This window comes from Drosophila takahashii, chromosome 3R, assembly GCF_030179915.1.
Source record: "Drosophila takahashii strain IR98-3 E-12201 chromosome 3R, DtakHiC1v2, whole genome shotgun sequence".
NCBI lineage: Eukaryota > Metazoa > Arthropoda > Insecta > Diptera > Drosophilidae > Drosophila > Drosophila takahashii.
The window spans coordinates 32,737,665-32,760,511 of record NC_091681.1 but is presented as its reverse complement, the minus strand read 5'-3'; the positions used below and the strand labels follow the sequence as shown (position 1 = coordinate 32,760,511).

Below are 22,847 nucleotides of genomic sequence, written 5' to 3'. Positions count from 1 at the left end.
GTACTTTATTACACTAGCAGGAAAACGCCACTAATAACACCAATGCAGCAGCACAGACAAAAACAATAAATAAATAAAAAGATGGCATGGCTTTGTCATTGCCGTTGCCGTTGCCACAGTTTCGGCTTTTTCTGCTTTTGCTTCTATTTCTGATGCTGATGCTTGCAAAACCGCAACGGGCCCTCTCAAAAACCCACACACACGTTGAAGGTATAAAACACACACCAACCAACAAAAAGGGGGTACATTTTTCGCCTTTATTTGTTTTCACAACATTTGTAGATATGTACAATACGTGTGTGAGTGAGAGAACGAGTGTTATATTTTCATTTTTCGTTGCTTTGAATTCGTCGCCCCAGCGAAAATTCCCAGAAATTTGTCTTCACACGCCTGTCAAACCGTTGCACCGCTGTCATCTATTCGCTAGGCTTAACCCTGGTCCAAAACACACGCAGAGAAAATATAAAAATATTTATTTTATAAGAACTATATTAAGTTAAATCCATAAGAAATGTGCAACTTTTTAAAGCGAAGCCTTTTACAAATTATCAAGAACAGCAGTAATGTCATTAGAATCTTTTAAATAATTTCATAGATTTCTTGTAGAACCTTTCTAAAATATTATAAGCTTACAAAACTTACCAAATCGATTAAAACTTATTAATAATATTTTTAGAAATTCTAAAAAATAATAAGTTCTCATAATACAAATTCGCTTGAATTTTAAAACTATCCATTTCTAACTGAAAAATCAAAGAGGTAAATTAAAAATAAGGACGGTAAAGTTATTAAGAGGTTTAAATTTAAGCTGTTATATTAAAACATTGACTGATTATTTTTTAGCTTTTTTCCAGTGCAGCGATCTGGAGTCCACTTAGTTGGCATGCGCGACCACAGACCAAAAAGCCCGTGTACGTGGACACAACAAATTTCTGCTTCTGAATTTTTACAAAGTTTGCACTTTTTGTCGGGGTGCAGAAAGGGTTAAGGGTGCTTAAGTGGCGGGTGTGGGCCATGGGCCATGGGCCATGTTCCGAGTGCCATGTTTGTTCTGCCCGCTGGACATTTGGGCTTGCGTCCAGTGGCGCAAGCCACTACCGCTGCACGATTAAAATGTGCTCGACAAAGGAATTATTTAATACACGTTTCACCTTTTTGCCCAAGATTTTTATTTGCACTGTGTCGCATCTGGAATCCGCATATCCGTATGTGTATATGTATCTGGTATATGTATCTGATATGAGCGTTTGTATCTGTGAGTTTGCCTCAAGCAAATAGCGTGTTGGTTACACATTTGTGTGCCCGTTTTTGGCTCTGCACAAATATTTGAGAGAGCAGCGAGTCGCGTTTTGCAGCAGCTGAAAATATAACGTATACGCAACATTAGCATGCATACCTGTCCCGCGTCCTTCGTCCTTCGTGCTATTTGTGTAGGTGGTATTGCCGTTGGTGTACGAGTATGTGTGAAACGCTTAATGCTTGACAGCGTGCATGACTTTGATATAGGCAAACTTTTGGCCCATTACAATAAATGCAAATGCTAAGCAAACAGGCAACACTTACTGCAAGAGTTGCCGTTGCCCCAGCAAGCCATAAAAATACACACAGCCGCAGACATAAAATTTATTTATTCAGCTTGCCAAAAATCCCACAGATAATAATTTCATTTACGCATTCCCACGAACCGAAAGCCCAAGCCGAAACCGAGATGCCATAAAAATCAACAGAGTTGGCAGGAGCGATAAGTCTGCCATTATTCCATTGCCAGGTGAACAGGTGAGCAGGCGAACAAATCTCGGGTAGCGAGATGAGCGGAGGCTCCCATTAAATTAGGCACAGCAAGTAAAAACAAAATCACAGCAGACACACACTCGCATCAATTCAACTTTAACTACATAAAAAGTAATGCCATAGCAATGGCTGGGCTTTTACAGAGAGAAAATAATTTTGATTTTACTCTAAGTATATGGCAAATTTAATTTAATCTTGGGTGAATGGCGTTAAAAATATTTAAAACAAGAGAGAACGCTATAGTCGGGTTCGTGTCCCGACTATCTAATACCCGTCACTCAGCTAAAAAGAGTGCGAACGCTGTGTCGGGTTGGTGTCCCGACTAATAATCGTAACTCAGCTAAAGGGAGTGCGAGGGAGATAGATATATGTTGACAATTTATAAAGCGTATAACTTTTTAATGAATGGTCCGATTTGAAAAATGTCTTCTACATTTCGATAGGTATAAATATACACAACAAAATTGCATTTATACTTCTCGGAAATCTTTAAAGATGTGGGCGCAGGACCCATTTTAAAATCGTTAGTGGGCGATTGTGGGCGTTAGAGGGGGCGTGGCGCTCGGCTAAAATAAACTTGCGCTGCGTAGGAAGCCAAAGAATATGTGTGGGAAATCTCAACCTCAACCTTCAACAGACAGACGGACAGACGGACAGACGGACAGACGGACATGGCTAGATCGACTCGGCTAGTGACCCTGATCAAGAATATATATACTTTATGGGGTCGGAAACGCTTCCTTCTAGCTGTTACATACTTTTGCACGAATCTACACTCATAGAAATTTTTACCCTAAATCGCCCTAAAAAACTGACTTTTCGCCCGTGGATTTAGAAAATCGCCCATAAATCGTATCCGCTGGCGATTCGCCCGTGTATTTAGAAAAATTTTCTAAAAAATCCCGATGGAAATTTGGTTTAATTTAGGGTGATTTTTCTTGAAATAAGAAATATTTTCCTTTTTTTAGGGTGATTTGCCCTAATTTTAAGGTGTATTTTTCTAAAATTAAGGGCGAATTTTCTGTTTTTAAAGGCAAATGCCCTAAAAAATTAGACAAATTAAAAAAATTCGAGTTTGAGCATGCTTAACTGAATTTGGGAAGCATGTATTTTTTAATCGTGTATATTCTGGGAACTGGGACTGCTTTAATTAAACAACACCGGCGGAGGACACCGTTTCATATTATTGTATTGGTGTGTAGTTTATATGGGAGCTGCGCTAAGAGGGGGGCCCGATCTATACAGAACAGCCGTTAGAACTGAAAAATCGTGTTTGTAAACGAATTAGGGAAATAAATATGAGGAGAAAAAACTACTTACTTTTTTTGGTCATTGCGACAATCGAACCCACGACCTCTCGGTTTAGAGTCTAACGTCCTAACGCTGCACCACAGACCCATCGCGCAAGACGACGAACAAACTCTGCACATATCTTATTTTCTTGAGGTCTACGTTATAATATGACTAAAGGCAACTAAACCGTATAAAGTATGCTTTTAACTCAGAACTCCCATACGTTTTTAAGGTTTAAAGACTACTTTAATTTAAAATTCGGACGAAAAAATGTCCTCAGTATTATAATGTTTACAAAAAAAAAAAAACATAAAAATCAAGTTGAATCACACAGGGTTCGAACCCACAACCTTAGTCCTCATATAGCAAAGTTGAAAGCGCAAGTGATTAGACCGCTGGGCTACCGAATTTCACACTTTTGGAGTGATTTTTAAGGCAAATCGCCCTTGTATTTAGAAAAATTTTAGAAAAAAAATTAGGGCAATTCGCCGTTGGATTTAGAAAAGGTCAAAACGAAGCAAATCGAAAAAAACCGCCCTAAATATTAGAAAAATAGAAAAATTAACCCTAAAAATATTTTTTTATGGTCACCTGCCTTAAATTTATGGCAAATTTGTCGTGAAAATAGAAAATTTTTCTCAGTTCAAAGGCGAAAAATTTTTTAGGGCGATTTTCTAAAATGTAGAAAAATATTTTTATGAGTGTAGTATACCCTTTTACTCTACGAGTAACGGGTATAATAAATAAAATTAAGTCATAACACACGCCTATCTTGCATTGGGAACACGGATATTCTTTTTTGAATCGTAGGCAAGCAAACAACAATTTCATAGATCTTTTAAATTTGAATTTAATAACCAGAATATTTTTAAACACATTTCTGTCTCTGTACTCACAGCTTCCATCTTTATTTACTTTTTTTATCATTGCCGCTCCAGCCATTTTCAGATTTTCCACTTACAATTATGCATAATACAGCGCTTATCGCCCGCCCAATAGACCGCACAAGATGGCAACGTGGAGTGGGCTGTGTTCTACATATATATCCTATCCTCCATATACAGTATCATAATCATCTATTAGCAAGGCAAATCAGTGGATGGCCAACTCGATTCGCTCCACACTGCTCCATGCGGCAGGACATAAGTGCAGCATCATTTCCGTTACATATAAATACACTTTTCTGGTTCAATTGCGGCTGTTGGCCATGACTTGGCCGGCATTGGAAACAGAATCAGAATCAGGAATCGACTGTGGGTATGGCTATAAGGCTATGAGGCTATAGAGGATATGGGGCATCGATATCGGCATCTTCCGCACGGCAGTCAACAGTCAACGAGCGCAATTTAAACTTGTTACGTGCTTCCAGCAACGTCATGTTCGGCGTAATGAAATGTGGAACACTCAAACACACACTGACTCTATCCCAGTATCAGCAGCTAGTCAGACACGGCAGCATTTTTCTGCCTGATTTGAGGATGCCGTCGTCTCTGGCCATCGAAGCGTGCCCTTTTATTACTATCCCATATAGACGAGAATACAGCCGAGTCATGCCTGGTCCTCGAGTATCCTCATGTGTTTATCTCGCGCTGCAAATTATGAGTCCCCTCTTATTCCAGGCCCTTTCATTGCCAAGAAATTGGTTTGTCTTCCGCCGTCATTGCCGATGATTAGAACGGTTTCAGTTACGACTTGCGCGGCACATTAAAATCATTCATGGTCCTAATCTGAATTTTACATTCCCCTTTAGAACTCTTAGATAAAAAAAATCTATGCTGCTGGGCTTAATTTCAAACCGAACCTCTTCATAAATATTAGCATTTATAAAATGAACGGACATTAAATGAAAATTAAAGTCAATCTACTAAAGGTATTTCTCCAAATCTATCGGAAAGTGATGTGGATTTTGTAATAAAATTAATTGGATCGAAAATATCAGAAAATTATTCCAGCTCTTATATAAATCCCTAATTATTTTTAATCCTAACTTTTCTTAAAAAATGTTGTCCAAAACCAAGCAACAAATTGTACACAAATATTTTTCAAAATAACGTTATGGAACTCCTTATGAAAAAAGCAATAAAAATAAAAAAAAATATATAATACTTTAAACCATATGAAATTCAGTTATAATAAATTTAGGTAGCTATTTTAGAAAGTAAAAGATATTATTTACAGCCAAACAAAAAATAACAATTGAGCGAAAGCATCTTTCATTTAACTGTGGAAGCCTTTGTGTTGTGAATCTCGCCCCTCCGCAGACCCCGCATATTGTTTAAACATTCCAATATGAATGCCAATAAATAACCAATTGAAGGCAAATAGTGCTGCAAAAACAGCAAACCATATAATGGAATTTTTAAGCTCGATTCCATTCCAGGCACAATGAATGGGGATGGAGGGGCAGCCCGCTCCTCATGAGCATTCATTCGTCAGTCCAATCAATCTGCTGGCGGATCGCTGGCAGAGGCAACCAATTTGAAATAAACTATGCACAGACACCTTGCTGCCACTTTGGAAGCCACGAAGCCTGGCTTGTCCGTAAGTTAGTCCAATAAATTCCCTTTCGCCTCTCGCTAGGCCCTGATTGCCAGTCAGCAGCCTTTGCAGCCTTTGATGATAAATTAAACCGTGTGTCTACCGCTCGAATTTATTATGCGCCAAAACGCCAAATGGCTGTCAGGAATCTCTCTCTCTCTCTCTTTTCTGCGGCCGCGAAACCTTTTAAACTTTAAATCCGCATCAATGCATCATCGGTGAAAGCCGTGCCAAAGTAACAAACTTTGCTTTTCCTTGCTCTGCCGCGCTTTTCTGCCAGCGATTTTTTCACCTTTTCCCCGCTGCCATAAATTGCGAAAGTGGCTTTGCCGGGGGAACTGGGTTCCGGAGAACTAGGATCTGGCCTTTCTTCGCTGCAATCCTTTGCGGCTTGTTTATGCGCTTCACACGCCTGTCTTTACCGGGCGAATCCTCCTACCTCGTGCCTCTTGGCATATTGGTTATTAATGTTTATGGCCGCATGCTGTCGCCGTTTGATCTGTGCCAGTTACTTGGCCAATGAAATTTATAATTTCATTTGGCGCCCATTACAATAATTCATAACGGAAGGCTAGCAGGTCTTGAGTTCACTTTTAAAAAGGGTACATTGGCAATTTAAATTTTATAAGAATTAATCGAAGTATTACATAAGGATAAGTATATTTAGAAGAAAAAGAATTGACTGTACATAATTTTATGTATTTTTAAATTTTTATATATGGTTGGCTAATTTATTATCATTATCCTCAAACATGAGAGCATTAAATGTTCTAAATATTTTTCCCCAAGTGTACTGGTATCACTTATATTCGGATTTCATTGGCTTACCTTCGATTTAGGCAGATTTGATATTGCTCTATTTGCATGTCGAGCTTTATTGCTTTTATATTGGCTCATATTTCGTGTTTCGTGAAACGAGTTGTATTTGGGCAATGGCACAGGATACCGGAGAAGGGATGACCGAGTCGACTCGGGAAGGACACGGGTTGTAAATTGCGACAGGTTGCCAACGGGGCCTTAAATTTCAATATGGGATTTATGTCATCCAATGACCGACACGACCACGCCCCTCCTCCTCCAACCGCCCCCAAGTGCGGGTGTGTAGAGCCGAAAATTTATGGCGTAATTGAAACCGGAAACTGCAACGTTTTGTGGTGAATTTTAATAAAGTTTCGCCTTTGTCCTTAGTTATTTATTGACAAATAGCAGATAATTTGATTTTGTGCCAATATTTAAAAACAATGCGACACACACGAGGGCGCAAAGGTCCTGAAATGGGGAACGAGGATTTAGGAGCTGCAGGCAATTTATGTGACTCATATTCCGGGTTATTCGCCCCAATTCCATAACGACTTTTTCACTTTAAAGTCAAAGGTTAAGCTGTAATTGGATAAAATTTCCGTGGTCGTGTATTTGGGTTATATAGAAATAGTTTTTAGATTCGGAAAAAGGGGGAATGCTCTGTCAGGATGTGTGATAAAATTATAAATTGACTTTTTTGCGGCACCCTTTTAACACTTTTTCCAATCAGCTGCGGTCAACGATAAAATGGAAATTTAATAAACGATGATTCAAATCAATCGATTTGTAATCAAATTTCTTGATAGTTGGCGTTTGATATGGGTTTTTAGGTCTGGAAATTCAATTAATCTAGTTCGTAGTTCGTGATATAAATTATGCATGTTATATTTAATGATTCATACTTCTAATTTTTGAGAATAATGGGGAAAATACTAATGATTAATATACTCATAAAAAAATATATATATTCTTTAAAACAAATTTTCCTTTAAAGGGAGATTAACACCCATACATCTTTTCAACTTTCCTTCTACTTTAATCTTACCTAGAGTGAAACAAACTTTATTTTCTTTAGCAAGACATTAAATAAAGGACAACTAATCAAAGCTTAAGGAAACGGATATGAAGAGGGGTCGGACTGATAAGACATAAGCTTTAGTAACCGCCTAAGTCCGAGCAACCATTCCCTGAGGAATGCAAAAACTGTCAGCATTTAGTGATGAGTATGATGGTGTTTTTACAACCCAACTACGAAGTTTGATTCGATGGCAGGCCAATAAAAGAAAGGGACCCCAGCCAGATATGTGTGTGTGTGGTGTCCTGTCTGGGGGCCAGATTACCCATCCTGACCTCTGGTCAGAGACCATAAAAGCCTATTAAATAGCAGCAAAAAGATGCCCAGCAGGCCAATAGCCAAACTGTACACCTAAAATAATCTTTCTCTATTTTCAGCTTCAAATTGATGTATCTAATATTTTATCTTAAATAGTATTACCAATATTGGTAAAAATAACTAAAGCTCTTCTTGTGACAAACTTAGTTCTGGAGCCATAATGATATCCACTTCCAGAGCGATTCGTAAAATCCAGTCGACGTACGCCCTTACATTGGTGTATACGTCCTTATTTGTTGAATCATTATGATAGATGAGGATTCCCTTCTGATGATAAACTTTGTTGTTTACTTGGCCCAAAGGACTTCCTTTTTCAAAAAGCTCGGGGGGTAAATTGACATTGTTTTTGTTGCTTAGACAAGGACTAGCTAATTTAAAATATGAGAGAAATTTTCTGAACCAGTTACATTTGACTTCTTCTGGCATTTTTGCAATTTCCCTGCTGATCTCAAAGGTTGATTCCATGGATTTTTCTTCCAAACTTACATTAATGCATATCGGTTGTATATGAGACTTATACACAACATTCTCTTTCAGTTTAAGCAGAGCTATATCATTCAGCTCCGGTGACCTGTGCACTATCGCATTCTTTACCCCGTATTCTTCATATGTGATATTTATATTGTTTTCACCCAAGCGAACGTTGCTGTTAAGAAAATACAATGTATTTGTGCTCCATGAGCCTAGTTATGTTACTTACAGATTGATTCCTTTTTTTATGCAACTCGAAGCTGTCAGGACAAACCCTTAAAAATCATTGAAACTTGTAATTATTTATTTACTATAAATAATAGAATTATTTTAACTACTAACGTTCGTTGATAAGCGTGCCAGCGCAGATGAATGTAGAATTCGTTGGATTTCGAACTGTAACCAGCCAAGGAAAGGGAATGTGAATATTCTTATATTCTCCACAATTCTGCTCCAAAAATTGAGCTGAGCCCTGATAAGACAGCAGCAGAATGTAGAAAGCAATCCAGAGTGCGGCACTCATAATTCTAAACTAAAAGACTCCGTTGAAATATTTATAACGAAAAGCCGCTTTACCATTTAAAGCTGAAAGCTCTTTAAAGCTGGCGCTCTCATTATTATAATAAATATGCTTATCAGGGTTTTTAAGAATTTCATAGCTTTCTATGTGTGCTCTGACGCATAATATAATCAAGTATGATTCATAATTTTTTGTAAGTACTACTCATAAGTTTTAAAAAATGAAACTATGACCCATATTTCAATTAGAGTTAATTCGGTGTAAGAATTTCGTACAAAGTTTTATATTTATTAAGTATGGTTAACAAAACTATTAATAGCTATTTATAGTTATAGAAATTAGAAAACATCGAAACGTTTTCGAATTTCTAGTATGTGTTTTTAATTTAAGCCAAAGCTATCGATCTAATCCTGATCTCAGTTGTTTTATATAATTTTGTTTAATAATTAAATTTCTGGAGAGATGTTAATATCGACATCCAGAGCGCGTGGCACAATCCAGTCGGCATGGAACATAACGTGTGTATACACGAAATCATAAGTTGTAGCGTTGCGATAGCTTAGGATTCCATGTTGGATATATTTTTTGGATTTAGACGGTATGCTCAGGGGTTGCCCAATAGACTTGCATGGTAAGCCACCACATGAGGATTCAAATGATTTTGGTTTGGCCTTTATGCCTGACCGCAAGCTGGTGATTTTTGATTTAGGCCATATCTCTTGGGGATTTACGACAATGCATATCGGTTTTATATGTTTCTTATACTCGACATCAGTTTGTAACCTAAGCAACCCAATATCATTCTGATGGCTGCTTGATAAATATGATTCGTGGACGTGGACGTGCACAGCATCAATTTTTTTATAACGATTATTTTGTGGTCTGTCGCACTTCCCCAAGCAAACGAATCTGTATAAAAAAGTGTAGTCAATATTTTGTAGAAAAATGTATTCTTGACTTACAATTCGCGTTGGTTGACTAAGCAACTAGCAGTCGAAAGTACATAACCTAAAAATAAAGTTCACAATCTTCAAGATCTTTTAAATTAATTACTTGATTACTTACGTTTGTTAATAAGCGTTCCAGTACATATAAATTTAGGATTAACTTTGCTTTGAATAACGGCCAACCAAGGATTGAGATTTACTTTTGGGTCAACGACTCCACAATTTTCTTCCAAAAAAATAGCCGAACCCTGATGGAACAGCAGCAAAGAACAAAAAACTATCCACTGTGCGCCAATCATCATTCCGAACGAAAATACAATGTACAACTAAGTTTGAACGACGAGATTGCTCTGAGAGACTTTTTTAGGCTTATCTGTGACTCAAGCTGGTTTTTCTCAAGATAAGGCTTACTTGCAAAGAAATATAAGTACATTTAAACACTCAATTAAATTCTTTCGAATCCGGGAAATCCTATTAAATTTCCAGATCAAACGTAGAAAGACGCTAAAAAAAATTAAATAAGACTGTAAATCTTGAATGTGCCCAAATATTTATTTAATATGTATGGATTGTGGAATAATGAAATCAACTAGACGTTGATAGCCTTTCCAGTATCCAGTCGATATAGGCAAAAACATTGATATAAACGTCAGAATATGTTTCTGGATTGCGATAACTTAGGATTCCGTGTTGTACGTAGCGTAGTAAAGGTCCATCTGAGATTATTTCATTCCAGGGACTTCCAATAAACTTGGATTTTAAATATTTCTCAATTTTCTTATCAGCACAAGCATCACCAAAAAATGATGCAAACTTGCACCAACCTTCTATTTCAGGCTTTTCATTAATTTTTTCAAAGGTAGACTCGCTTGTTTGATCTTCCGGATTTGTAGAAATGCATATTGGTTGTATATGAGAACTGTATTCCACTTCCCTTTGCAATCTAAGCAAACCTATGGTATTCTCATTTTTGCCTTTTGAATATGACCTGTGGATGTAAGCCTTTGTTACATAGTTGTCCGCATAATTGCTATTTTCCAGACGAACAATGCTGCGGAGGATAAAATTATTTTTTTGTTAAGGTAATTATAATTATAACTTACAGTTGCTTTTGATTTATTATACAACTTGCAGCAGTCAGAACGAAGCCTAAAATATAAAATTCTTTGATTGAATATCCAATGTAAATTTGCATACAATAGAAACAAACGTTTGTTAATAAGAGTGCCAGAGCAAATTTTCTTAGAAGCGTTCCCAATTTCGGCCGACCATGGAGGGAATTTACCCCCGTTATGGGGATTATAAAATCCACAAACGTCCTCTAGAAATTGTGCCGATCCGAGATGAAACAGCAGCAAGGAACCAAGAGCAATCCACAGTGCGCCACTCATCATTTCGAACGAAAATACAATGAAGAACTAAATTTGAACGACGATTGCGCTCACAGAGGTTTTCATGCTTATCGGTGACTCAAGCTGTTTTTTTCCCGCCTTCTTGGAAAGCAAAGATAAGATTTTATTCAAAAGAAAACGAGTTTAATTCAAATAATAAGAATAATTCAGTACAGTACTTTATTATCTTGAATAATGATTTCAGCGTCTAACGCCAGTAATTCTATCCAGTCGCTATACGCGGGAATATTGGTGTAAACGTGAGCATATTTTGATTTATCATGATAACTTAGGATTCCGTGTTGTGCGTAGCGCTGTAAAGGTCCGTCCGGGATTGCTTTAGTCCAGGGACTACCAATGGGCTTGGATAACAGTTTAACGGCATTTTCGTTTTTAACACAAGATCTACTCAACCCGCAAAAAAAACCTACATCTGGCTTCTCAATCAATTCTTCAAAGGTAAACCTGTTTTTGTGGTTGTCAGGCTTAGTAGTAATGCATATTGGTCGGATATAGATACTATATTCAACTTCCTTTTCCAACCTAAGCATGCCTATATTATTCTCTTTCCTATCTTCGGAATATGAGTAGTGAATGTAGCCCTCTGTTGAATTGAAGTCTGTATAGCTGTTCTTATCTTTGCTTTTTCCTAAACGAATTACGCTGTGAAAAAAATTTCATTTACACATTTTATTTTAGGTGATTTTTGTTTTAATAACTTACGGTTTTTTTAAATTTATTATACAACTTGCTGCAGCCAGTACATAACCTAAAAAATAAATACAATAGTAAAGATCCAAAGTAAAAGTTCTTGATAATATACAAACGTTTGCTTATAAGAGTGCCAGGACAAATGAACTTAGAACCGCTCCAAATTTCGGCCAACCAAGGAGCGGAAATAGACTTGTCAAAAGAATTCACAAGTCCACAATCCGCATCTAGAAAATGGGTCGATCCCTGATGAAACAGCAAAATAGTGCAAACAGCCAACCATCGTACAGTACCCATCTTTCCAAGTGAAAATCCTCGACACAACTGATTCTACGTCGCGAGCTGAGCTCGAGGTCTACTTCATTTATTCAGAAGATGATAAGAGTGCACTTGACAGTCTTCTTTATTTCTCTTATTAACAAGAAAGAAATAATTTCAGCTCCTCATCGATAACATTTTTGTTCGTATTGCAGGGATGGAATTCCCGAGACATTTTGTTCCATATATTTTTTTTCCGTGTGTCATCTAAGAACTAGAATCAGAAACTGGACCAGTGGCAGCTTCAAGCCGAAGTCAACGCCCATGACTCGTGCCCGCAATGAATTATGACTTTAATTTCAATTTCAGTCTGGACCCAGACCCATATGTGTCGACCCTTGGATAGCTTACCCTTTCTCTCTTGGCGAGTATCTGTTCCACTGGCAAACCACCTGCCAGTAAGCATTGGCCATAATTCTAAAGTCAGTGACGGATCATAAATTCGAAACTTTTCTACCAAACAACGGCGGTAGAAACAACAAAAGGCAACAACAATGGTTCAAGATGAGCGACACAAGATGAATCCATGGGAACCATTGACGGTCAATGACGAAAGCATCAAACGCAAAAACCGATTGCCATCATATTGAAAATATTGAGTTCAACACTCGAGAAGAAAATTTAGGACAAAGCCGAGTGCTAAATGCTCTTTTCAAACTTTATCCTAAATTGACCAGTGTTCATAAAATTATAAAATATATTGAAATACCATTACATTTTTTTTATGAAAATATTTGAATCAAATAAAATTTAATATAAATAAAGAGATGATAATCAAAAAAAAAATGTATAATAATATAAATAGAAATAAAAGAAGCTGTTCATAATTTATTTAATCTTAGAAATATGATTAACCTGTTCGAGAATATATATAAGATTTTAAATTTAAGAACTCTCGGTGAATGTTACTGTTTTCTACTGATTACTCAGAAAGCAGGACTTTGAATCTGAAAGGGTATGGCAAAAGGACGTTTGTCAGCAAAAGAATAACAACGACAGGCAAAGCAACTGCAAATTACACTTGAATGGAACACAGGGCAGTGGGAAAATGGGAAAAGCGGGGTCGGAAGCGGCAAGAGCAAAAGGTAAACGACAAGAATACGATTGGAAAACGATTTTCATTTCTGCAGCTAATATGAGCGACAAATCTAAGTGAAGTGGGTCGGAGTGGGCGTGGCACACACACACCCACACACAAGGATACACCATGCAAAGGGACAATTTCGAAATCAATATTTATGACTGCCCCAGCAGATTTATTGCAACTGGCGAAGAGAGTTCGAGTTTCGCCTCGTTCTAGTTGAATTCTTTTCTCTATTTTCCTCATTTTTTGCCTTTTTTTTGCTCATTGCTTCTGTTGCTTTTTGCCGAGCTCACAAAATAATAATATCCCGTGTTTGATTTTCGTATGCAAGCGCATATCTATTTATTGTCTCGGTGTATTTGTGCATTGCTTCGTTTATGACACTGCAGCATTTGATGATTTATGCATTTTAAACAAAATGTCAGCAAATGGACGTTTGCATATAAAGGAGCTGGCATTTTTTGCCATCGTACATTTTTCGTTCCTTCTCCGGCCAAATGATCAAAGAAATTCCAGTTGCCAATATGCATTCGGTTGCTTTCCTGCTGCAACTGCAACTGCATTCAATTAACACACATACACGTCCGCCCTTGGCGACCACGCCCCCTTCTGCGGCAGCATCAGTGCACAGAAGGAAATTAAGATGAGATTATTAAAATACCTAACTAAAAAAAATACAAAAATTTTAGAATTCCCTTGAAAGTTGAAAAAACATTTTATCTTTATTCAAATTACATATTTTTTACAATATACACATATTTTTCACTTTAAAAATTTATCAAGTGAAATTAATTTCTTCTATTTTATTGAATAATACTAAGCTACTTCGAAACTGAAATTTATTAAGAACCTCAACTAACTTGTAAAGCTGGGAAAATAATACTCATAACCAATTCCAAACATTCCGTGATCTTTAACTGAAGAATTTTTCCGAAAACCAAGATAAAAAAATTTGTATTTCTTTCTGTGCTATTTGTGTAATTCCATTTGTTGGTCTCGGTCTTTGTTGATGCTGCCAGCCAAGCACAACTTCAATTGAATTATGAATTTCAAATTTCAATTCTACTTCTTTGGCTGCAACGGCAACAATAACAAATGCATAAACAAACAGTAATTGCTACCTAGCCAAAGTGAGTGAAAGGCCTCAAAGCGCATTTGTTTGCGCTCTCCATCGTTCGTTTGGTTCGGACTTTGGTTTGGTTTGGTTTTGGTCCAACAGACGTTGAAATGTAAAACAACCCACCTCGTTTGGGCCTCCGCCACACCCACCCTTCTGGTAGCCTAATGTCCATCAAGGTTTTAAGCTGTTTGTCAGCCACAAACACACTGACGGGCAGACAAACACACGGACACAGGGATTTGGCTCATAAAAAGGCCTAAACATTGCATCAATTCATCAAAGGGGAAGAAAGGAAAGGAGCAGACTTCTCTCCAACATCTGTCATCGGCAGAAGACCGAGGAACGTGTACGGGAATGGGAAGAGGGGCCCATGATCAACATAGTCGATTTCAATTAGGACCTGCATTTGGATTTTGGCCTGGCTTCGAATGATTTCTGTCTGCTATTTAGGGTGTACCTGACTAATATAATATTAACAAACTATTTTAACATTTTTTGTATGGAGAAGAGGAATTTAATGACAAAATAGTTATATATCATAGAAATAATAAGAAATGAAGAAATAAATGAAATTGGAATAAAGGAATTTTTTTTATAACTAAAATTTTGGTTTATATCTTTTACAATTTTCTTTGTTTTTAAATGATATATTAATGCATTTAAGAGTACTTTATGTAAGCAAACAAGGCCCACCCTAATATACACTTGCCTTTACTTCATCTGTGGCAAAGATTCTGATTACGCTTCTGTTTTTGTTTAATTTCGAGCATAATATTTGACATGATTGCTACTTTCGGATTTCGATATATCCTGTATAAACAGAACGGCATCGAAAATCATATTAATTTGCCAGCTAGTACACACATGAGCATAAAACGGTTCGAGATGCCCAGGATGAGCAGTGAGCTCAGCCTCTTGACGGTGCAGCCAGTACATCCAGTAGAGACAGGCTGTGAACTCTGACCGGGCCTAATGAGCCGCATTTAATGAGCCGCAAACACGATAAACATGCAACCGAAACGGCAACAGCGGCAGATTGATGTACAGCATCCTGGCCGCATCTCCATGCCCCATGCCCCACCGTCCTCATCGCAGGTAAGGACATACAACATACATGGGCATACCACCCACATCAGAATTTGTCTCGCGGCGCTTTTATCAACTTTCGCGAACAAGCCGCGCCCACACACACAAGCACACACGTAAAATGGTCGGTGGAGGGAGGGTGAACGCGGTCCTTGCTCAGGATTCGACATTTCATTAACAGGACACAGCCTGGAACAGAAAACGCCAGAGGCCTTTCCTGGTAGTTAGCGCTAACAATGTGGCTTGATGCGGCCAACTTTGAATGTTAGTCGGCGGTGGAGGAGCATGAAACGAGTACTAAGTGCCCCGAATTCAAGTTTAAAGTGGAGTAGAACGGCATTTACTATAATTTGTGAATGAAAGTTATAGAGTTTCCGGCACAAAATGCAGGTAAAAACGGTTGATGTTAGTTATAAGGAAAAAGATTTTTTTGGTAAAAAAAAATGCCTAAAAGAACTGTAGTTTTGTAATATTAACTAAATCTTCACATCACTTTTCAGTAGATAAAAAAAATACCATAATACTATTAAGCTAACATAGATTTTTATTAATAAATATTAATTTTTTTAATTTAGTAAAATGCAATAATGTTTGAATTTTAAAAATAAAATGCGGATTTTAATTAAAGTTATGAGAAATTTTGTATATTTGAATTCAACAATAAATTCCAAACATTTAACTCTTTCATCTCATTTTAATATTAGCCCATCAACCCAAATAAAGTTTAGATTCTAGCCAACACTCCTTCTGCTTTTAAACCCTTTTGGTTAGAACTTTTAATTTTTCCACCACAATCAGCTTATGCCTTTAACTATGCTCAATTAGGGAACCTAATCAGGAGCCCAGAACCCCGTCGAGAAGGTCAAAGGCAGCTTTCAGTCCGGTTCTCGGAAGGCCCCTAAGTGAGGAGTCAAAAGCGCAGCTCTGCGATGAAGTATGCCACGAATAATTGTTTTATTGCCCACACAGCCAAATATTTATGCCTAATTGGGTGCCAATTAGCCACTGCCGGCCACCACTTTGTGTATATCCCCTTCATACCTCCACTCTTTGCACCCTTCATGCCGTTTTGTTTAAACTTTTTATTTTGCGCAAAAGTTTGGCAGCGGCTGCAAAGCGAAGACAAACGAGGGACGAAAGGCGAAAACTTAATTAAACTGTCAATTGGTTTCTAATGAATGAATGCAAAGATGAATGAGTAATGAAGCTAATTATGAACGGCAAATACGTCAAAGTAGCCATAACCCATGCATAGAATTTTACCCAGAGAGGGAGGGGTGTAAATTTTGTATTTTGTGTGCTGGCATTTCAATTAATTCATGCTTAAATTGTCGGCACATGGCAGGTTGTCTGGGTCTTCCATCTTAACTCTTTCGTTAGATCAAAGTACTGGACCCCCGGATTAATTGACAGCACGCGTCGTTAATATCTCAAATATTTGGCTGGTATTTTGATTAAACTTTGGGGTGAGGAGAAGGATATAAAATTAAATTTTACAATACTTCGGACTTTAATATTAGAAAACTTATTCTCATTTATTGTGAAATTATACAGAATTAAAAAGCAAAACTTCACTGTAAAAATAACTATACTAACTGCAATAGTTTCCTTGTATATTTTTTGGAAACAATTGACATTTTGACATCTTAATCGCAGCATGTGTAAAATTAAAAAACTTTTTTCATTTCGAGAGGCAATTCCGTTTGACGTGACTCGGCGCCAGAATGCAAATGTGCAGCCGGCAGTGAAGAAAGCAGGAGCCGACTGGAAATTAAATGAAAAGCCAGTGGCGGCGGAGGGAAAAGCTGCTGGAAATGCTGCTGCTGCTGGAAAAGCAGGTGGCAGAAGCAGGTAAATCAGCTTGCGCAGCATGCAAATTGATTAGCCTAGGCAGCACGAACTGCAATCTGGACACCTGGCAACGGCACAGCACAAACAATGGGCCAAGAATCGGCAGCAGAGGATGCGAAAGGATGCAGAGGAGGTGCCTGTTGTTATCCCAATGCAATTTGCAAACAAGTGCAAGGCATTAGGCCTAAATACAACGGCAATGGCGATGGCAACGGCCGCATCGCAGAGCAGAAGGATCAGAAGGAGCAGAAGCAGGAGGACGAGCCCATTTGACAGGACTTGGAGCAACTTAAGCCCGGTTCGAGGCTTTCCTCTCGGGAAACGCATATCAATGGCTCGACTACAAGTTAAATCTCTGCGAACAGGTTACACCGGGGGAAAATAAAGAAGATGTCTACAGGCCTTTAAAAAAGTTGGAAATTTAAGAAATTTATTAATTTAGTTTAATAACATTATTTAGCTTATAAAATTGTTTATATAAATATTATCTTTGATTTTGTAAATTAAATAATTATACAATAAATAGCAAAAAGACATCTCAAGGAATACAAGCCCATGATGTTGAGCATCACAATAAATTCAGTATTTTATCGGACAAAATACTATGTTATTTTGCGATAAATATATTTAATATATCAGACCATTATTTTGTATTTTTTTAATGCTTTTTAATTTCAAGTGCACTTCATCCAAAAAGCCAAAAAAAAACAGCCCGTCAGAAAGGGTTAAAAATTCCACCACGGCCAATGCTATTATTTAGTGTGTAGGCATTTCAGCAGGGCGAGTGCTTAATTACTTACAAGCCCATTGCCACGCCCATCGCACATACATATGTACACACAGTGAAGCACACACATGTACGCACGACCACCACTCGGGCAAGATTAAAATGCCAGCTTAGTGAAGACTTTTGCATGTGAAATTAGTAGCTTAAACTGTGCAGCAGGCCTTAGTTGCTGTTGTGTTGCTGCTTCTGCTACTGGTGCAGCTTGTTGTGGCAAGGACTTTACATGCCCCCTGTGTTTGTTGCTGCTGCATGCGTATGATAAAATAATTCACTCGACTGCAACTCATAAATTCTCTAAGGTAGCGCATAAATTCTCAGCAAATCTCGACAAAATGCCGCAAAGCAGCCCCAAAACCTCAGACTTGGCTATGGGATTGCGCCCAGAGTTGGACTCTCACACTCGGTGGCGCCACATGCTTAGCCGTTTGGCTGTTTTGCCTGCAATTTCCTGCCTGCCGCTCGCAAACATGGCCACATATTAGTTTCAGCCAATTAGATGAATGGCGCCGATGGCCTTGTCTTTTGAACGAAACTCTAATCAAAAATATTTCTATGTTTACATGGGCAGGAAACCAAATAAAGTAAAACATGCAAATATAAGTTTTTTTAATACAACAAGAAATGAAAATAAGTTGGTCTTGAACCCTTTGCTAAAACTAGAAACGTTTCAGTAAAACGATATTAAAAGGACTGTATATCAAAAACAAAACCACTTTGTTTTGGGATTTTAGCAGAAATATATGACAAAATTAAAATTCAAAATAGTAAATAGTTGTTGCAATTAAAACTTCTGACTCAAATAAAAAGGGTTCAAAAACAACAAGAAATGTAAATAAATTTTGATTTTAACTACGCACCAAGCAAAAGGATTTTAATATAAAATGTGATTCTGAATAAAATAAAGTTTTTAATAACGGAGAGATAATTTGAGACTGTAAGATATATTACGATAAATAATCGCATAAAAAAATAATAAAAATATTAAATACCGCTGTATAAAGTTTCGTTTTTAACTACCAACTAAAAATGTTTACCAAATCGAACCAGAAACATGGCAAATTAAATTTGAGATATTAGCAAAAACCCCAAAATTTTATGTTTCATGGTTTACGACACCTGCAACGTTATTTAAAAATACTCCGAAAAAAGCATAGGCAACCCGCATTTTACAGCGAAAAAATGTCCGCATAACTAACTTTGTTTAACATGATGCAGCAGAATGATTTTATGCCCGCGCATAAATTGCACACAAAACTAATGTAAATCGCCGGAGATATCAAAAAACCACACCCCCTCCGCCCCTTACGACACCCCATTGGAAAATATCCGCCCACCGATGCACTTACCATATTTTATTGCCCCATGTGGCGGCCATGTCAACATTTTTGATTTTTTCACTTGATAAAATCAATGCATTTTTATGCGGACAATGGGAAAACAACAAAAATACGGAAAAAAAAACCCAGCTACAATAACGAATAATGGAAAAGCGCTTTCCATGTAATGTGCTCTATGCGGTAGCAACAAGAGAAAAGCAGATCAGTGGTGCCAGGGAAAGTGGGGAAAATTCGGGGGGAAAATCGGGCGAAAAGAGACGACAACAAAATTACCATTTAAAAAAAATGCCGAAAAATTGTTGCTGTTGCATTTTGTACGCATCATTGGGGCCCAATGGAGTGTGCACACACTGATACAAAATGTCGGCGTGTCGTCCTCCCCATGTGTGTGTGTCTGTGTGCCGTGTGTGTGTGTGTTGGCATGGCCATAAAACAAAAAGTTTGCAAAAGCTCAATTCACATCGTCTTCGATTTGTATTTTGTTTGCGAATTGCCAATTGTTCGATTCTCTGGAGGAAACGTGCAGCGGCCTCTAAGTAAATCAAAAGGTTTCCTTTCTTATACACACAACCAAAACACTCACAAGGACTTACACACACACTATCACGGTCTAATAAACGGAAACGGAAATGCGCGCATGCAACTTTTGCTGGCTGCCAAAAGTGCGAAAGAAAAACTCGCTGCAACTTTTCTGCGCCGCCAAACAAGTCACATAAATTGCAAGCACTCGCAGGCTGGGCATTTAAAGCTCTTACTATTGGAAGTAAACAGGGAGAAAAAGTCTTTAGAAACTCAATACGTTGAAATAAATATAAATAAACAAGAATAAACCATTTAAATAATCACTTACTTAATTGGTTGTTTTTATTTTCTTTAAAAGATTTCTTATCTGTTGAATCTCTAAGATTTTTTACAATATTTATTTTTATAAAATATTACAAAATATTCCACAGTATTTTATAATTGCTTAAAATATTTGTTTATACTAACCTTAAATCTAATTTAAATATTATTATTTTAGCGCTTTATAAAGCCTAATTTTATCTCAGTGAACCCACTTGGTGTGGGCAATTTCTTTGCAAGGAAGAATGCTAAGGGGGCAGCAGTATTGATTAAGTCGCCTGCGATAGCAATCCCTTAAGATTCTAATTTATATCAGCGACAAAACTTATTTCCTATTTCCGCGCGCGCGCCTCTGAAAATGTCGTACGTGATTCAATTATAAACTGCGGTCTCTCAAATCGTTGCAAAATTTATGTATTTCATTTTATTTTCCCACATCGGACATCCAGAGGCCTCTGCCAGGGCTGTCTGCCTCGTTGTGAGGGAGAGTGTGCCACATATGGCACCATTTTAATGGACCTGCCTCGTAAAATGCCACAAAAAGTGTCACATATTTATGCGCGCCCATTCATAAATGGCCGCAAAATGTTCAACAAATGTGCCTCAGGCCAATAGGACTTTAAGAAAGCGAAAGAGATAGAATTAGTGGCAAAGAAAGAGACAGGCAATGCCAAGACAGGTTATCGAAAATAATACAAATTAAATACCAATAATAATAGATTTTGTAAAATTGTGTATCTATAAAACTTATTTTAGAAATTTCTTAATTGATTTTCTTTTAACTAGACCGATAGAACTTTTTCTTAGTGCATTATATCCCTAACTTAGGCTGCCTTGAAATTGGCAAATTAATTATGCAGCATTCGATTGGATCTCGAAGGAAAGCCGCTTGTGGTATTGGCATTGTTTTAGGCCAACTGCATTGGCGGCTAATTGAGCAATTGGCGCTGCGGTGCCGCAGCTAAGATGCCTATCAATTTGCGCCCTAAATTGCTGATTAACCCCAGAGTCCCGATGGTAATGCCTTGCGGTTGATGGCATCACTCTCACGGGAGCGGAAGCCTTGAAGGATAACGCGAAGGATATTGTCGAGTGCTTTTCATGATATGAAAATGTTAGACTGGCACAAGAAGTGACAGGCGGTTTGCATTTCCCTGACATTTGTTTGTCCTGCCATCACTCACGCTGGCACAAAAGTCATAAATCGCGATGCGTGGATTATGCAATTTTCATGTTTGCATTTGCGGTGGGAAAAAAACGCTACTAGCGAGTCCAAAAGGATGTGGCACGCGCTGCCGCTGACAACAATGCGTTATACTGTTAGAAGAAGGAGCAATAAAATTACACTCTCGCAAAAAAAGTTAAAGTAAGGAATGCTAAATGTACACATATTCCTGGGGAGGAGTGGAAGTTGTGACAACAACAGGAGCTGCCACAATGGCAAGGAATATGGCAACAGGAAGCGCTTCCGCCAAAAAGGAAGCTTAAGTAGCAAGGATATGCAGCGGAAGCCATCAAACAATGACGCGAAAATGCAATTCCATGTGCGAATATGCCACAAGATGTCAGGCGAAACAGACACAAAGCATTATGGTTAATGGTAAAAAATACACAAGCCGAGCGGCACGCCAAAAAACCATTTCCGAGTAGTTCACATAAATATGAAATATTACAAAAGGAGAAAAGCAATTTTTGTGGGATATAAGAATGTAAGTTTTCATTGTTCTTATACCTTTAAATTCCACTTTGATGTTCATGCTTAATTATGGTTATAAGTATGGTTTTAACTTTTGAATTCCATACTTAAAGCTTTAATTTAAATAAAAATGTTGTATGCTTTTGTAAACACAGCTTGCTTTGGGGAAAAAGTTTTTATGTAATGTAACTCGAGCTTCCTGTTTTCGCGCTCATCCAGCCAAAATTAATAAGTAACCAAGGTGCACCTGACAAAATCCACAAAAGCCACTCGCTAACTCGCTGACTCCTGCTCCATCTGCTTCATCTCCATCCCAAATGCAGCGTAAAGCCAACAAAAATTCTTATTAAAAACTCCAGGCATCCCCCGGTGCAGACAAACACGCGCATACATACATACATACTTGTTCCGAACTCATCCGTGGAAAATTGCTAATCATAATGAACGCACCGTCAAAAGCTTTTGGCCGTGTGATCCCCCGACAGAGTTGCGTGCGAGTGAGGGGTTGGGAAAAACCAGCAGAGCATTTTCAACGCAAATCAAGCGCTGAAAAGTGCACAGCCAAAGTTCCAGATGAAAAGCGAATGGCAGTGGGGCTTTTGCGCGTCGTTTTCCTCGAGCGAGGGTGGGAGTTTGTAGGTGGGCTGGTTGAAAATCAAATTTCAGTGCAAGCAGAGAGGTTGCTTCGCAGGCGGCGACGACCGGCCAACCAACTGCCATGTGTGAAAATTTTTAATACATCAACTCAAAGGCGAGTTCCAACGCAACCCGACAGACAACCCCCATCCTCCAGCGCCCACTTACCGTACCCATGCCCATTCCCATCTCCACCCCCAGCCAAAAGTTGGCCCCCAGCAAGCAGACCCAAA

The 22,847-nt window shown here is 38.0% G+C and overlaps 1 protein-coding gene, 1 long non-coding RNA gene and 1 other non-coding gene across 6 annotated transcripts; all 3 read right to left on the bottom strand.

The window, feature by feature from the left end:
• Window positions 1-6,861: 6,861 nt before the first annotated feature.
• Window positions 6,862-8,812, bottom strand: LOC138913525 (inactive CLIP domain-containing serine protease A8-like). The gene is made up of 4 exons (XM_070217459.1): window positions 8,630-8,812; window positions 8,517-8,562; window positions 8,303-8,462; window positions 6,862-7,002 (listed from the first exon to the last, which is right to left on the bottom strand). Exons 1-4 carry the CDS (start codon window positions 8,808-8,810, stop codon window positions 6,991-6,993), a joined length of 399 nt encoding a protein of 132 aa, XP_070073560.1. The 5' UTR covers window positions 8,811-8,812; the 3' UTR covers window positions 6,862-6,990.
• A 308-nt stretch (window positions 8,813-9,120) lies between these two features.
• Window positions 9,121-11,153, bottom strand: LOC108060423 (uncharacterized). 4 transcript variants are annotated; one of them, XR_011419126.1, is made up of 5 exons: window positions 10,965-11,153; window positions 10,858-10,903; window positions 9,873-10,805; window positions 9,770-9,815; window positions 9,121-9,716 (listed from the first exon to the last, which is right to left on the bottom strand). It is a non-coding gene; the product is annotated as an uncharacterized lncRNA (long non-coding RNA). The 4 variants fall into 4 exon arrangements; XR_011419125.1 differs by having other exon boundaries at window positions 9,122-9,716; window positions 9,873-10,852; window positions 10,883-10,903; XR_011419128.1 differs by lacking the exon at window positions 10,858-10,903.
• Window positions 11,154-11,294: 141 nt separating this feature from the next.
• On the bottom strand, window positions 11,295-12,198 carry LOC108060413 (uncharacterized). Its single transcript, XR_011419230.1, has 3 exons — window positions 11,973-12,198; window positions 11,869-11,914; window positions 11,295-11,808 (listed from the first exon to the last, which is right to left on the bottom strand). It is a non-coding gene; the product is annotated as an uncharacterized protein (transcript).
• Between the last annotated feature and the right edge of the window lie 10,649 nt (window positions 12,199-22,847).